The 18,058-nt window shown below is 41.6% G+C and overlaps 1 protein-coding gene across 1 annotated transcript in view; it reads right to left on the bottom strand.

Annotated features, from left to right (window-relative positions):
- The window catches only part of lrrc7 (leucine rich repeat containing 7), a 43,966-nt gene extending 26,188 nt beyond the window's left edge, over nt 1-17,778 (bottom strand). Inside the window, exons 1-15 of the mRNA XM_078285609.1 lie at nt 17,581-17,778; nt 14,401-14,518; nt 13,738-13,816; nt 12,295-12,384; nt 11,364-11,420; nt 9,842-9,905; nt 9,029-9,103; nt 8,579-8,723; nt 8,141-8,213; nt 3,455-3,584; nt 2,665-2,780; nt 2,312-2,381; nt 1,205-1,304; nt 728-852; nt 218-436 (exon numbers count right to left, since the gene is read on the bottom strand). Of these exons, the coding sequence (XP_078141735.1) occupies nt 218-436; nt 728-852; nt 1,205-1,304; nt 2,312-2,381; nt 2,665-2,780; nt 3,455-3,584; nt 8,141-8,213; nt 8,579-8,723; nt 9,029-9,103; nt 9,842-9,905; nt 11,364-11,420; nt 12,295-12,384; nt 13,738-13,816; nt 14,401-14,518; nt 17,581-17,769 (1,650 nt within the window). The 5' untranslated portion in view covers nt 17,770-17,778. The remainder of the gene's footprint in view (nt 1-217; nt 437-727; nt 853-1,204; nt 1,305-2,311; nt 2,382-2,664; nt 2,781-3,454; nt 3,585-8,140; nt 8,214-8,578; nt 8,724-9,028; nt 9,104-9,841; nt 9,906-11,363; nt 11,421-12,294; nt 12,385-13,737; nt 13,817-14,400; nt 14,519-17,580) is intronic.
- Nucleotides 17,779-18,058: the final 280 nt, after the last annotated feature.

The raw sequence follows: 18,058 nt of genomic DNA, 5'->3' as shown, positions 1-18,058 counted from the left end.
TTATGTATTTCAGTGAGAGATTGGTATTTTACCAGCTTTGTCCAACATTTTCTCCAGATTGGAACCAAACATATATTCAAATTCTACCACACAACATATGTTTGGGTGTGTGAGCATGTGTTTGTTGAGTGTGTGGGTATATGTGTACTTCTGAATGTATTTGTATGTGTTGGTGTGTTTCTATGTTCCTGTGCTTGTGTGTAAATGTGCTTCCTACCTCTTTAGGAGGCAGGGGCCACGGCGGTTCGTACGGTTCCTTGCTGAGGTGTGTGTGTTCCATGTTGGTTCCCGCCGAGGTGGCAGTGCCTGTGCTCAGCTGGTGCTGGTGGCCGTGGCCGGCGTGCACGCTCTTACCCACAAGGCTTTGCACTGACTTGACCATGTTCTTCAGGTCCTCGGGGTAGGGTGTTGGGTAGCGCTTCAGGTTAATCTCCACCTACACAAAAAGATGCATATGGGTACAAAAATATACAAATGGAAACACACACAAGGTTGAGTGTACACATCACATGCATATGAGGAAATGAGAGAAGACACATAGGCAATCACACATTTTGTCCACAAAATGAGGAATATGCTCGTGATGTATTGACTGTTGAATATTGTTTTAGACACTTCAATAAGACACTGAAAGATAGAAAGAGAGTAATAGAGAGAGAGAGAGAGAGAGAGAGAGAGAGAGAGAGAGAGAGAGAGAGAGAGCGAGACAGAGGTAGATAGAGCTGACCTTGACCTTCCCAGAGTTGTCTTCCTCTTCTTTCTTGTCCTCAAAGTCGAAGGCCACAGTCATCCTCTGTTGTCTCTGCTCCTCCCACAGAGTGGGATTAAAACTGTCACTGTCTGACTGGTAATCTGTAGACACACACACACACACACATACACACACAAACGATAAAATTAAAACTATCATTATGGGACTGGAGATTATCACACACATGCATAAACACACATAAATATACCGGCACACACAATGAACATGTGCGGTTACAAACACACATACACACTTATATACATGCTTACAAACATCCACTTACGCACATAATAACTGCCTATAATTTAACATATGATAATAATGTAATAAAACGTAATGCCATGAAGGTAATAAAATAACATAACACTATCAAATCTCTCAAAATGTCTTTAAATCATGTCCACATACTGTGACACACACACACACACACACACACACACACACAGGTTGTACCCTCGTCATGTCGGGGTTGCTGGGGGAACATGTAGTTGGTCAAAACCCTCTGTTTGGTTTCTGGGTGGGCTTCTGTCTGCAGCGGGATCAGAGCCTTGGACTGCAAACACACACACACACACACACACACACACACACTTGTATTAGTATGCTTGTGCAGACATTCACTGACTACATTCATCCCCTAACATTCAAGGCCTAACCCTTACCCTAACCTACACCTAATCCTAATTCTAATCTCAACCCTAAACCCAAATCCTAACCCTAAACTAGCCCCTGTAAGACGAGAGGAGCAGCAAAATGTCGGGAGGAATTTCCTCATCTTTCTGTCCTTATGAGGACACCTGGTCCTCATAAATTACAGGGAAGTAAATGTAAAGACATGGAATTGTTTAAAGGTCCCATATCATAGGAATTAAAATGTTCCTCTATTTATCTACATATATGATCAAAGATGTTTACTGAAGACATTGCTGAAAATGTAAAGTTATTGCATTTTCAAACATCCATCCTTTTTTACAAGCCGTTTTGAACTAACTCCAGGACACACATCACAACTGGACTTGGTCCTGATTGGCTCTCTTCACTAAAGAATTACTGAAATCCATCCAAGCAGGCCAGTTCGCAGCATTTGAACTGGAAAGCTTCCAGTCAGCAGGTTTACCTCATTCGAATTAGAGGAGCTGCTGTTGTCAGCCAATCAGGATCCAGTATTGTAAGGACTAAGTCTTCAAATCCATTCAATGCAACTAATTCAATTCAACTTTTTACTAAACAACACATATTTGCAAAACATCATGACAAACATTTTTCTTATCCTGAGCTATAGTGTATTTGAAAATAAAATCTTAAGGTCCAATAAAAAATTGGACCTTTAATACAGGGCTGTACGTTCAGCATTGAGGGAGCAATGACTGTACTGTATGTGCTTCACTCCACTGTAGCCCACAGACTGTGTTTTAGCCAGGAAGCCTGTCTGCATACACACCATAAATGTTGCTGCTGCACAATGAATTGAGATGAATGTGTTGATAGCTTTGTGTACTCCTGCTGCATACTAGTTAGCAGGTACAGGCTCGGACAGAGCGTGTAGGAGGGGAGAGATACCTGATTGTCAGAAAGCCACAGAGCTGCCAGGTCCTTCAGCTTGGTAAAGGTAAACGGTAGATTCTTTAACCTGAAAGAGAGAGAGAGAGAGAGAGGGAGAGAGAGAGAGAGAGAGGGAGAGAGAGAGGGAGAGAGAGGGAGAGAGAGAGAGAGAGAGAGACAGAGAATAGAGGGTAAGGAAGAAAAGAGAGAGATGTTTCTTCCGCCCACGCACTGAACAGCCTGCAGAGCACGTAACCATGGCAACACACTCGCCCATTCCCATGGTAACAGCAGGCCGTGAGAACAGCGTTACAGAACCAAAACGGTCATTGACACGAGTGCTGTCTGTGTGTGTGTGTGTGTGTGTGTACCTGTTGTCACTCAGGTTAAGGACTCGTAGTTTGGTCATCTGTCCGATCTCATCAGGAAGGAACTCCAGTTTGTTGGACCGCAGTGACATCACTGTCACATTCCTACAGTTACCGATCTGAAACACACACACACACACACACACGCACACAAACACACAGACACACACATATTCCATTTAATTCTACTACAGTACTGAACAAGATCTGCTGCATGATGGATGCTTTTACCCAAGTCACATTACAGTATCACAGCAGGATACTTTTTTTTGCAGTGTTGGTGAAAGTTAACCTCATTTTCCAGATCCCTCCCTTATGAAAAATGCTGTTGTTTTTTGGCATTTTTTACCTTTAGACAGAATACATATTTCAGTACTCTTATGTAATTATCCTAACTTCCTAACAGCATCGTAGCGGAGACCAAACTAGCTTGTTGTTATCAGCAACTCCAACTAATTTGTGGGACAAATTGGGGAATGCTAAAGCTAGCTTATTCCACACTGACTATTTTCAGGTGGAGAAACACTCTTAACCCTGCAGGACGTTAGCGACTGGTGAGAAGTGCATGGTAGGGAACACCAGTTTCAATTTAGCTAACAGTGTGATAACGGGGTGTAAACATCCACAGCAAGTTCGTAAGGGAGAGAAGCCAATCTGGAAAATGAGGCTAACTTTCACCAACACCGGAGGAATCCTTTAATACCTTTGTCCCAGTGGGAACATGCAAGTGTATATGCAATCGTCTGTGTGTGTGTTTGTGTGTGTGTGTGTGTGTGTGTGTTCATCTCCCTACCTCCCGGGGCAGCTCTGTGAGGAAGTTCTCGTCGGCAGCGAAGGTCCTCAGGCTGTGCAGGTAGCCGATGGTGGGAGGCAACGACTCCAACTCATTACAACTACAGTCCAACTCCTCCAATAGAGACAGACTGGGGGAGAGAGAGAGAGACAGAGAGAGAGAGAAGAAAAGATGATTCTTCAAGCCACAAAATGTCTACTGCAACCTTATGCTTCTTAATTTATGAGTTATAGCATATTATGATGAGAGGGGGAAAGGTGTCTGTATACATAATGACAACTTAGGGGTGGAGGGTGATTGTTAAGAGAAGGAAAAGCACTTATGTCGTTACACTGAGGAAATTCAGAGACGGGACTTGAACTGTTCTACAGAAACACCAAGGAAGCAGAAACAGAAAGAAAGTAAACTTGTCGTCTGGACTGGAGGTGAACCTTGGTAACCTCTGGACTCTGGAGATGAAGTATTTTGAGGGGACAAGGGAGAAGTCTCTGTCACGGTAACAAATAACACCCCTCCCCTCTGCCCCGTGGCGTATTGTATATTATTTCAACCTGAGGGGGAAACGGACCTCAAGGGGAAAAACGTTCTAGTAGGGTACACACTCATCACCCGCCCATACAGTACATTCTCATTCAAATCAACAATGACCAACAATGTCTTATAACATTGTAAATCTAACTGGCATTAAGACAAACTGATAGCAATGACAGCCAGTTAATTGGATGGATCTAGCCAATACTTTCTGCTATGCAGAATATCATAGGTTCAATGAAATAGAGAGTGGTAGAAGACATACAGTATCTCAACTGTGGAGACCAAGAATAGTGGAATCCAATGCCTTTCATCATTAAAGGCCAAGGGAACATTTTGAGTCAAAGTAGTTGAGAAATCTTTACCATGAGCAAAGTTTTGAGACAATATAAACAACCATACTCAACTGTCTTAGCCTTTATGTCAGTTTTTCAATCAATCAGTCTACTGTTATCCACATTGGTTTTGCCTCATTTGCCCTTCTCTCCGCTTTTACTGTTGCAATACCACCTTATATCTGAAGGCCCAGACTGAGGATTAGCCCTTATAAAGTTGTAAGACAATATTTTACCATGCATCACACCCTCTGTGATGACCTGACATTTCTCAACTCTGATCTCAACTTCTCAACTCTCCCTTTTCAAGATTCACAGTTACATCCCAGGCAGGCCCTCTACAGGACACCCTGACCCCCCCTTGACTCCCATCATTAGCCTAGCAGCACGCTAACAGCAGGCTAATGCTAATGAGACAACAGTTCTACATTAATGTACTGTCACCGTTAACATTACATTAGTCTGCTGTTATTACTCCCAAAAGACTGGACCATCTGGGCCACCATACGGTCGGACAGGAGAGGAGAGGAGAGGAGAGGAGAGGAGAGAGGTGAGGAGCAGCATTTCTTACCCATCGTTAAGAAAGGTAACAAGGTGAAATTTTGCCTCGACTTGTAAAATATGCAAGGGAAATTGGCGGGACAGCATGCAAGCAGGTTTGATGCCACCACAACAGAAAGCAGCCAGGGCTAAACTCACAGCCATTATGATTATTAGTGGTTTTGTTTGACATCTTTCTTGTCATTGTTAAAAGTTAGGGATGATGAGACAATTTAGTACTTGAAACTACTTGAAATGCTTCAGCGTTATGTTTTTTATTCTATGATGCTGCATTTTAATAATTTTGCACCAGGCTTAGCAGCCACAACCATTACTGTCTTCCTTGGAGAATCTAGCTTCTGTAAACTTTTTGTGCAGATGTCATTGGTCACAAATACCCAATGGACATTTTTCCCGCTGTAAATACTATGTGGGGGAGGGTGGGGTGGGAGGGGATTTTCAGCCTCCTGCTTGAAGTGTCAAGCGAATTTCTCACTTAAATAGTAAAATTTCAACTCAAGCGGACACCTCTTTGCCTCAATTTGCGCCGCCTAGAGCGTTCCATCTTGCTCCGTTCGCCTCCTTCCATTGACTTTGCATGCATTCACACCGACTATTTGATTTTTGCTGTCTGTCCTGTCTGAATGTGGGGTTAGAGCTTCGGAGAGATTAGAGGTGACAGCTGTGGGTTCAGTAACAATGTTCCAGCCACCTGAAATACACACCCAGACAACGCAGAGAATACACTGTGTGCTCATCAGTGATGGACGTTACTGGGATGCTTTTACAGGAGGGAGACTGTGGAAAGGACATTCTGAATTTGACATGATTATTTTTCCTCACTTGACACCTGTCACATTGAAGGAATGTGTTCCTACACTTGAGTTTACCTACAACTGCTTGTTAGCATCGTTAGTATTCCATATTGAAATTAACTTTTCTCACAGTTTGACAAATGAAGGTGAAGAAAAATATCCAACTAAATTTCACTACTGCCAGCTGCATACCAACCGCATAATTCCACATTCACTGGCCAGTTTAGTCGACCAGTTAGAGAGACCATCCTGTAACCAGCTGGTCACAGGTTCAATACCTGCAACAGCCATATCTCCCATCAAAGTGTTCCTGAACCAGACACTGAAGCCCTACTTAAATCACTCTGGAGAAGAGCATCAGCTAAATGAGTAAAAATGTCAAGTGCAAAACCTTTTACACTAGCTTGAAGGAAATGCCCTTTTCACAATTCTAATACAATAATGGCATTATAACAATTAAGACCGATTGTAAAACACAGGACCACCTGCTCTTTCGATGAACTAGAGGGTGACTCCAAGTGAAAGGTAGCGTCCTTTACTGATTTCTATTAAATCCACTCCAAATCCAAATCCAATCCAAGACATCAGTTGGGCAACAATATTAGGAAGGTGGTCCTAATGTTTTGTACACAGTGTATATATAGAGGGGTAACTTCTCTATAGATTCAACTCTATACAGTATACCTATCCAGGAGTACTAATGCAGCCCAGAAGGGTAGGAGATCTACTAATGGTTAAGTTAAAGAGTAAACACTTACAGGTCTCAGAGGAATTACACAACATACTTATACAGATACAAACAACCATTAATACTTATAGAGACAGACAGGTAACTTATATAGACACACGTCACGTATCCAATAAAACTTAAAGAGATAGACAGGTAACTTATATAAATACACGTATCCATTAAAACTTATAGAGATAGACAAGTAACCTATATAGATGCACTTATCCATTACAACTTATAGGAACAGACAGGTAACTTATACACTTATCCATTAAAACTTATACAAATAGGTAAGTTATATACTGTAGATGCACTTATCCATTAGCACTCAGAGAATAGAAGGGTGAGTTATCCTCTTGTCTACTGTCTAGAAATAAAGGGGTAACTATGGGATCACATTTATCGATATTAAGTAACACTTATACAGCTAGAGGGGAAAGAATAAGATCTTTTAAGGTATGTAGTATCAAGGCTAGGAGGGAAGTATTGGATCTACAGTACTACTTATTGAGGATAAAACCAGGGGCTTGTTCAGGACGACAAAATGTTGCAGAGCGTTCAGACAGAAACGAGTTGTACAGAATGACTTTTGCCCAGTGTCTGTTGATAAATGTGTGTAGGTTGAATAGCAGGGTTGGGAAGGTTACTTTTTAAATGTAATCCATCACAGATTACCTGATTCGCATATATCACCCAATTTATTACTCAAACTCTGTAATGTAGCAAGATAACCTCCACTTACTGGTTACCTGCTTCAAATTGCAAAAAGGAACAGAATCTGTTCAATCAGTCACACTCAAATTAATATAATCTAATCTCTATAAAATATATTTCCGTTATGTTTGGATTAGCTTTCTTTCAAATCCTTATAGTATAACCTTAAAGTTATTCCTATTTACAGTCTACAATGTGAACAGTGTTTTCTAACATATATAAAAGACTTGAATGACTTAAAAGACTTGAAAAGACATTGATTTCATATTCAGAATGTCTTTTTCCCTTCAAAAATGTGTCAATGTTCAAATCAACTCGGCAAATAATAATAATTACTTTTTTCAAAAGTAACTCATCTAATTGAATCTGAACTGTGATGGATTATAATTACAATGTTTGTAATTATAATTACATGCAATCACTTCCTTCCCAACCCTGTCAGCAGGTTTTAGCAGGGCTGGGCGCACTTTCAATTCAGGGTGTGAGTTTTATTCAAATATTAAATTCAAATATTGAATGCTGTATGGCATGCAAACACATGAAGGAAAACTGAAAATTATCACTTTATCCTTGGCAAATGAATTATCTGTTTACATTTAATTTACATGAATTGAAGATGATTTTCCCCCAGCCAAGGCTTATATCTGTAACGCTGTTGAACATCTCTCAGTCTCTGAACGCGCCCCTGGATCCAGCAGGCTAACGTTACTCACCCTTGCTTGGCCTTCGCACTAACGCCACGGCAACGCAGCAAACACAACACACAGAACCCACCAATCACCAGCCAGCAAAACAACACAGCAACTAATGATAAACAAGGAAAACAACAACCTACCAATGATAAACCAGGAGAGTAAAAGAAAAGAAAAACCTACCAATCGCCACCCAAAATAAAATCTGAGCTGAGAAAAGATAACGCTGTGGGTGGGACTAAAATAAAAATAAAGTTGTTTTCCTCAATTTTCCCTTATTTCTATTTATTTTGTGTGTATGTGTGTGCGTGTGTGTGTTTGTGTTTTACCTCCCGATGGTGTTAGGCAGTGAGGTCAGCTGGTTGTCGTCTACCTTCAGTGTCGTCAGCTTCTTCAACATTCCTACACACACACACACACACACACACACACACACACACACACACACACCCACACACACAGCTCTTAGAAAACATTCACATTTAGCATTGAAACTCAGTTTGTGACCTTGGTTTTACTTTTATTTATCCAGGAAAGGTAAACTAAACACCCTTTTCACTGCTTCTACTTCACATTCATAGAGTTAAATGCCTTGCTAAAGGGCGCAACAGTAGTATTCATTAGGAGAAAGCTACATTAGCAGCTCTTCATAGTCTGTATGTCTATGTATGTGAGTATGTGTACCTATGGAGTCAGGGAGATGTACGTAAGTAAGCGGTGTGTGTGTGTGTGTGTGTGTGTGTGTGTGTGTGTGTGTGTGTGTGTACCTATAGAGTCGGGGAGGTGCTGCAGCATGTTGGAGGATAGCAGCAGGTCTTCTAAGGCCTCGCAGCCGGAAACGTCCGTGTCCAACGTCTCAATGCGATTCTTGGCCAAGTCCAAGTACCGCAACTGACGAAGCTTCCCTATCGACTGGAGAGGGGAGGGGATGGAGAGACGGACGAGTGGAATGAGAGACACAGAGACAGAGATAAGACAGCAAAACAAATGTGGAGGAAAGTGTCTCATATGTCTCATATCTCCAGTGTTGCTTTTTTATTGTGATTGAAAGCTGAAATTGTCTCCAACATTTACACTATGTTTCATGTGCCTGGGGCAAAGTGAAACCATTGGCAATGCATTGTAAATATATTGTAAACATCAGCAAATGTATGGGAGTCAATCGATAAAGTTGACTTTTTCTGACATTGTGTGTGTGTGTGTGTGTGTGTTCCTACCCCTGGTATAGACTGTAGAGAGTTGTTATCCAGCCACAGCTCCTTTAGGTTGTGGATCTGCTCCAACACCTCCGGCTAACAGTCAGACAGGCACACAGAAAGAGCAAAGCATATCAACAATACATTACTAAATCCAAAAAGGCCCAACTATGTAGCTATCCAATTGAGCAACAGATATTATATATCACTTATGAACATGAAAATGTATAATAGCAACACTCAGCTTGCCAAAATGTATGGATTAAAAAAAAGAACAAAAAAAAGAACTCCCTTGGGGAATCCACAGACTAAGACTGTCACTTTGTAACAGTTTCAAAACATCTTCAGTAGCACACATCTGCTCTGAAGCTATTTCCATATTTAAGGAGAGAGATGGAGAGCAACAGGAAGGGTGGGAGCGAGAAAGAGAGAGAGAGAGAGAAGAGAAAGTGGCCAGAGTGGGTGAGACTGCTGGCATCTGCTCCCTCCATGCCTACTCCTCTGGCAGGAAGCAGACCATACAGCCAACCCACTGCCATCTAAACCGATTTCCTGTCTGGCTCCGATGTCATATCCTGTCCCCCCCCCCCTTCCTCTGTCTCTCCCTCCCATCTTCTCTCCATCTCTTAACCTGTAAAGACATTTCGACTGGTAAATGGATTAATGACCATGGAGACATCAATATTTGAGCTCCCAGCTTCACCATCATAAAGGATGAGCCGAATAATAAAAACTGAAAATTTGATAAATTCAGGTATTCTCTATAATCTTGATACATGATTGCCCACTGTGTCATGTTGGAGTGAATTTGTGACTTGCAATAGTTGGTCTCACCAGTTCAGAGAATTCATTGCTACCCAGATCCAGTCTCTCCAACTGGGACAGTCTGTGGATGGACCTGAGAGGAGAGGGGAGGAGAGGAAAGGAGAGGAGAGGAGAGAGGAGAGGAGAGGAGAGGAATGTGAATGCAATACATTCATTACTACAAATCAATTCAAATCACATGTGATAGTATTACATAATGTTACATACTGTAGTGTATTTCTGCTCTAAGTGGACCTTAATGAGACCTGAAGTTTTCCCTTTATTGTGGCTAATGACCTACTGATGTGATTTTTATTATTTTTTTCTTTTATTTTACAATAATTTTCTCTTTGAAAATTGCTGGTATACATATTATGTAATTTGTAATGTACACTAGGTTGCACTAGGTGTACATTACAGTTCTAGGACCCATAATGAAGGTAGAGAAGTTAGAGAGAATAATAGAGTGTGCATTTCCTTAGAAAAATGTCACATGTGAAAATCAACATGTGAATTCAAAGCACATGTTCTTTTTGGACACATGCTGGTTGTCATATGTGAAAGTTTTTTTCCACATTGTATTCTGACATCACATGTGCCATTTTTTATTTTTCACCTGCCATTACATATGACAATATTTGTTTCACATGTGAAAACTTAATTTCATGTGCAAAGAAACAATTTACAGGTGAAAATGTCATTTTCAGATGGGAAATTTGTCTTCACATGTGACATGTTTTTGTAAGGGTTGTATGTGGGGAAATGGCTTGAAGTCCCACAGTGTAGTGGGACAAGGACGGGGTCCTCAGGTTACTTCTATCTCGTATAGCACTGTAATTCAAATAGGCAGAAGTAAGACTGGAGTTAATGCTAACAGCTTCTGAAGACACAACAGTAAGAAATGCAATGCCTACTCTAGCAACTGGGTAGAAATGGATTCCTAAGGTTGTGATCACATGGGATGCTTTTTTCAGTTTTTGCATTTTTTCAGTTAAATGGGGTTTGGTTGCAGCAGCTGGTGTCTCCTCCCAACTACACAGCTTCATGAAGAAGCACTTCAGCAAGCACAATCGTAGTAGCAGCAGTAGCAGTAGCACTAGTAGTAGCATTATTAGCATAAGCATTAACATTATTTATAATTGCTGTTAGTCTATAAATTGTCATCCCTGTTCAGTACAGTGGCCTTCTCTCTGGACATAGTGGGGATGTGAATGCAGGGATAAATTCAGCAACAATATAGTGAACAGCGACAAAAAGGAACCATGTGAATTCTGTTAAGGCCAACATGTTCCAGTTATAATAGGGTTCATCAGTATTCATCAGCACCTGCCAGGGATAAATATAGTTTCAATCTGGACACCTGGGAAAGCAAGCATACACTCTCATAACATCACGCATATGTGTGAGCATATGTATGTGTGTGTGTGTTTGAATTTGATTTATTGCGGCCCACTAATTGCAGCACTCACATACACACACACACACTCATGCATGCACACAAACACACACACACACACACACACATGCATGCACACATGGTGGCTTGTCTTACTTTGGCATGGTTTTCAGGTGGTTCTCTCTCAGCTCCAGGATCCGTAGTTTGGAGAGTCTGACAGACAAACAGAGGACACATTAGCCAAAACTTTATTTATCTATCTCTCTATCAATTGCATCAAATATTTCTGGGAAGGTCAAAAATCCTGAAGACTAGATCACATACACTGAGGAAAAAATTGTCCATAATGTCCCCTGCAGTCTCAGAACCAGCGTTGAAACTATTAGCAGGACTGTTATAAGTGGTCGATCACCAGAAATTACATCACAGCAAACCAGATGATCAACATCATGGCTATGTTTCTCTTTATTTGAACACTGTCACTTTTCAGCTTGCACACCTCCATAGAGTTCAGGAGGAGTTGGCAGCATAAGCTGTCCTGGCTATCAGCTGTCACCTCTGGCATTAAGGATTTATCCCCTCTCTCTCAAAATCAATATTTGCAAACAGGCAAGATTACTTGTTGAAAATCTATATATAAACACAGAATAAAATAAAATTACTACAGTCTAATTTTGGCACTGCAACCCTGACCTGGATATGCAGCTACAAAATGGATACAAAAGCCTAATTTTCCTCATTTGTAAATATGTCAACTCTGCAATTTTAGGAAGAGGCTTTGAAAATGAAAGTAAGGAAGTGGTTCTAACTACGGGTCCCCAGAGTGGCCAGTTTTGGTGGTTAATCATTCATGCACTCATACAGAGGCATATGTACTCAAAATAGGAAATATCAGGGAAATATCCATTGAAAAGTCAAAGACCCAGGCTGATAAACCAGGATGTCCCGCTCTGTTTATTCAAGTTCTTTCTACTCATTGCAAGTCGCTCTGGATAAAAGCCTCAGCTAAATACCTAAAATGTAAAACATCCAATCCCACACACTCACACAAACATACACACACTCATAATTACACACATGGCTTTACCTGCCAAAGTTAGCAGGCAAATACTCCAGGAAGGCATCGTTTAAGAAGAGCTGGGTCAGATTCAGGAGCTGGGTAAAACCATCTGGGAGTCTACAGAGAGAGGGAGAGAGAGAGAGATAGAGAGAGAGAGAGAGAGAGAGAGAGAGAGAGAGAGAGAGCGAGCAACAGAGAGAGAGAGAGAGAGAGAGAAAGTTAAGTTAGTTTTTGTCCTTGAAGAACCTCTTCGGAATAAAACACGACAAAGTCAGGACAACGTTCCCATGACAACCACTGTAGGAGCAGTTAGCTAGCTGAGAGATGACTCATCACACACACACACACACACACACACACCCACGCACACACACACAGACACTTCTGTCTGCAGTATAGGGTTCAGTCTAGTTTATGTGTCTCCCAGTCTAGCAGGCGTGTTACCCTCTAATGGCACATTCAGCACCATGGACAGCACCGTACTGTTAGCCTCAAGAAACGAGGCTGCAAGTTGACACAGCGCGTCCAATAGGAGACTAGCAATTAGGCAGAAATCCTGACGCTCCAATCAGCTTTGGAGGCTGATATTCTGGGTGTTTCTACTGGTGATAGTAGCAAAGAGGCCCGGTAGTCTCATTGTAAAATGGTACACAACATTGGCAACAAAGACATCCATATTGAATTCTATAAATGTTCACTACTTTCACTAAATGTGTTCTGCAAGTTGAAATTCCAAATCATTGTCAGCTTCAGAGGGCTAAACACAGGGATTGGAATACTTAGAAGAAAAAGAAGAAGAAGGTGGAGGAGAAGAAGGTGGAGGTGGAGGAGGAGGAGGAGGAGGAGGAGGGGGAGGAGGAGGAGGAGGAGGAGGGGGAGGAGGAGGAGGGGAATAGACAGAACAGTCAAACAGAGTCAAACAGCTGAAGACAAAATTGCATTGGTTGACCAAACCAGCACCAGGCACCAAACATGAAACAGTTTTGCTTAAAGAGCCGACATAGATGAATATCCAACCAACATTTCAAAACTGTCTGAGTCAGGTGCGGTAACACATTGCTTGATGGCTTTTCTTTTTTCTGTGGTATCATATTAGTATCCAATTTTTAGATCTTAAAGTTAGTATTGGTACCAAAGTCAAAGTTCTGGTATGGTGACAACACTAACACCCCTAGGTGAAATAACTGTGGAGAAGATGGCAACACATGTCTTGTGCTGTGATGAACTAACAAGGTCTTGTCTGGCTCTGGATCATATGCTGGTAATGTGCATTCACTTGTGAAAGCAACTACCTTCAATCTTCTTTGTATCCCTGATTCACTCAAATGTTGCCTTACCTCAACATTTCACAAGTTCTGGGTCAGTAATTCAGCATATAGCTTCAAAGCTGAACCTGCACAGTGGGCCTTCAACAGCGGTTACATTAAGATGCTGGGTTACTATATTGTGTAGGTTAGTATGGTGTCTTACTTGGCGATGGGGTTGACACTGGCCTCCACCACAGACAGACCTTTACAGCATTTTATATTGTCTGGAAACTCCTGGATACCTGAGAGAGAGAGAGAGAGCGAGAGAGAGATGTAATATTGTACAATGCAATACTGGTATGACAGATGAGAATATGATCATGTGTTCGTTGTCATACCGTTTTCATTGATGCCGATCTGTTTCAGGTTTACTAGGCTGATTATATTTACACAGTGTTACATACTGTTATATGAATTCCCAACAAGACAGGAAACCATTATGATATCTATAGTGAGCTCTATAAGTACTTGGCCAGCGGCCCCTTATTGCGATGTTTTGGCTCAGTACTTTGGATGTGAAATGACACAACAATTACAAGGTTAAAGTGTTTCAACTGTTTCAGATCTACAGTAAAACTCACTCACACTGCAGTTGCTTTCACCCCCCCTCCTCCTCACATACAGTATTTGGACAGATTATAATCCACCTGCTATGTCCCCAGTAGATGGAGGTTATCATCATCATCTCTCTGACATGGCTGTCATTGACATCAGGTGTTGATGCTGCCTATTTGCTATATTTTCATGTTTATGTATGATTGCATTCACTTTGAAAATCTGAATAAAACCAGAAATCTATACAGTATTATGATAAATAGATAAATACCATTTTTACTGATGTCCAGCTCTTTGAGGTTGACCAGGCTGGCGATGGTGGTGGGCAGGTTGGACAGGTCGTTATCAGGCATGCTCAGCTTCTTCAAGGCCTGGCAGTTGAACAGTTGCTACGGAAACACAGAGGAAACATGAGATATTGTGGTCTGTTGGCAAAATTACACAGACGTTTAGTAGAAAAGTACAAAAGGACAGAGAGAGAGGGAGAGGGAGAGAGGGAGAGAGGGAGAGAGGGAGCGGGAAAGCGAGGCAGAGAGAGCTGGGAGGCATGCACCACTTAATGTTGTGGAAAAGCATTGCCATTTTAGCTGCCTTGTTCTATGAATAATGCAGAATTAATCTCCTCCATGATGCATAAACAAACAAAAACAAAACAAACAAACAAAGCAGCTAATATCAGAGGATTTTGCTCTGCATTGAGTGGGAGATCAGTACCTGTTTGCTGAAGGTAACGCATTTTTGTGGTAGTTCTATTCTCAATCTTTTAACAACTACACTAGATTTCAGCCAGAGACAATACTCCACAGCATACTAAGTAATTCATGGTTAAAGGTGATATGTGTAGCATTTAAACGTCAAAAAATCACTCCCATGTTAATTATGAGAGATTAGTATATTTACTGTAAACAAACCAGACCGTCACTGAGCAGATCAGCAGCCTCTACCGGCCTCTACACCGCATTTCACATTGTGAGACACCAGTTCACAGGAAATTTGCTCGGTCTTTACAGCACAAAGTCAGATTGCTTTACGGCACAAAACAGGATGAGGGCGGAGATAACACTTTCAGCGTTTCTTCCAGTAGAAAAAATCATTTCCAACATGTTTATCTTCTTCGGCAAAGACAAAGAGAAATCCATTGACCGAAGAAGCAAATACCCTCTTTCAGACAAGAAGCAGCAGGGTTTATGGGAAATGTGGTCTTAATTTTGAGAAACACTAACAATACCACTGGTGTGAGATAGAGGCTACCAATCATCTCCACCATGGTCTCATTTGTTAACAGTAATTATATCAAGGTCTATCATTAATTTGACAACGATATATTGATTTTTAAAAATGCAGTACATTCAGTATTTATTGTCCTGCTCATAGATTCCCATCCAAATTGTCATTTTTACATTGCCTGTGAACGAATGTTATTATTATTATTGCTAACCAGCTGCGAGCTCCTCTGCTCAGTGAAATGAGATAAAGCTCCTAACAAATGAATGAAATGTGGCTTTCCAATGGTTTTAATAGATTCGTGGGCTACTTTGTCCACCTGTCTGCTCGTCCCACAAGTAAATCGACCTTGACTCCATATCAGTCGTGACATTGAGGGGTTGGCAGCTATTTTTGGCATCCACTGATTTGTTTTTAATTTCCTGCAACTAAACTCTGTTAATGGATAATATTAACCGACCTTCTGACTGGCTGGAACTTTATGGAGCGGCAGGTTGGCGTAGTAATTACAGAGACCACCCTTCAATGGGAGGACGCATGTTTAAACCTCCGTGTCGGCAAGCATCCGCCCTGCTGAAGTGTCACTGAGCAAGACACTGAACCCCTACCAGCTCTCCTATTCTATTCTATTCTATTCTATTCTATTCTAGTACTACTATAAGGTCTAATTCTGTCCCTCTAACCCTCTATATTACAAGCCATTACAGGAAGAGCAGAGAGGGCCTCAGGGCTAGACATGGACAAGGCTGCAGTGTGTGTGTGTGTGTGCGTGCATGCGTGCATGTTAGAGGTTGGAGCATGGCCTGGCCTTTGGGCACAAGCCATCCCACACTGCCCTTACACACACTCAGTTACTATCCTTACACACAAACACACACACACATGCACACACTCAAAAATACACAATCGCTTACTTACTCACAGACACTTAAGGAGCTCTCCAACACACTTACATAAAGACCAATCACTCTGGCACTGTCAATAGCTCTTATATAGTCTTGGCAGGGCAAACACACACACACACACACACGCACACACACACACTGACTAGGGCTGACTAGATTTTTTGTCTCGTGTCTTGTTCAGTCAGATGCAGGCATGCATACATAAATGGTGGCCTGCCACTTACAGACCCTATTAGGCTGTCGTCATTCATGCAGTTTATATTTAGAAATTCACTTAAACCAGGGCAGGATATCCAATAAAATGAGAAATGAGGTAGCCTTCTTAAAAACGCCACCTGTGTCTCTCCTCAAAATGTTTTAGGGACTTTTCAGGCCTCTTCAAACTCTGCTTCTGATTGGATCATTTAAACTGGAAGCATTTGTTTTGTTTGTGAAATTCCCTTTTAAATGCACGTCACTCAGCTTCCTCCAACACCAGCTGAAGTGAATGAATGGGCTCAGACAACATTCACTTATCAGATCACCTTGACTAGTGTGTGTGTAAGCAACACGGTAAGTAACAGTCTAGTGAACAGTGGGTGGTAGGGGTTATATGCAATATGAGGAGACTAGGTGTTAGTGGTAACAGTTAGAAGTGAGGGGATACAGTTAATGGGTATGGGTTAAAGACAGAGGTTTGCATTAACATTAAAGGGTCACAGTATTGCTTAGAGAAATGCATTGAGGCTTATCATAAACAGTCACTGTCATTCATTTGCGTTCACTTGCATCTTGAGTGCGAACGCAATACAAACTAGCACGCTTTTGCATACGCAGACCAAATTTCAAAAGAGATGTGATATGTAGACTAAATATGCAATTCTGTTGCACTGTATGTCTTTGCTTTAGGCTAATCAGTATGTACCTATCATATGTCCATCCTGTGTTCTCATGTGATTATATGTGAAACTAATAACAGAAAGGAGAGTTTGTTCTTTAGGCAAGTGCTGAACTTTTCCTGTGACAGTGGTGTAATCATGAGCCGTTGCTGTGGAGGAGATGTTTGGCCTTGTGCATATAAGCCTTGTTAAAGTAACTCAACACCATTCCTTCTGCTGTGCACTTCTCTCCATGCTGCATGTATCATATCAAGAGAACACTGAATTGGATGATGGCGAAATAGTCTTTATTTCAATTTTATTTATCAAATTCATCAAGTCATAATGCTGCAGCACACAAGGCTATTGCTGCTGTAGTGGGTTTTGCATGTTTCTCCATGTACAGTATCAGTCTTTTTTCAAACTTTGGTGTGAGAGAGGTTGGCGCATGGGGCTGACAGTTACCTTGGGTAGTTCCTCTATCTGGTTGGCGTCTAGGTAGAGTTCCTCCAGAGTCCTCTCGAAGCTGAAGATCTCCTTGGGGACCTGCTGCAGGCTGCAGTGGGAGTAGTCCAGCACCGAGATCACTTCCTCTTCACCGCGGAAACAACGACACGGCACCAGCCGGCCAATCAGCTTCCGCTTAGTGGTCATTTCCAGACACTGCACTGGAGGCAGGGAGGGGGAGAGGAGAGAGATGATTTTAGATTCTATTCAATAAAGAGTTCAATTTTAGTAGTTCTACAACTCTTGAACACCACCAGGCTCTTGATATCAAACCAGCCTCAAAATGTTCCTGCTTCATCCATACAAATTGGCATGAACAGCCGTAGCAGTCGTAGGTGTGAGATTTTCTCTAAACATTTCATTGTGAAATAAATTGTGATAACAACCATGAGAGCCGCATTCTATAATCCTCTTGACAGATTTCATTCTCCACCCT

The sequence above is a fragment of the Centroberyx gerrardi genome, chromosome 9 (assembly GCF_048128805.1).
Source record: "Centroberyx gerrardi isolate f3 chromosome 9, fCenGer3.hap1.cur.20231027, whole genome shotgun sequence".
NCBI classification, from domain to species: domain Eukaryota; kingdom Metazoa; phylum Chordata; class Actinopteri; order Beryciformes; family Berycidae; genus Centroberyx; species Centroberyx gerrardi.
The sequence above is the reverse complement of the archived record's forward strand: the minus strand, read 5'-3'. Positions and strand labels throughout refer to the sequence as shown.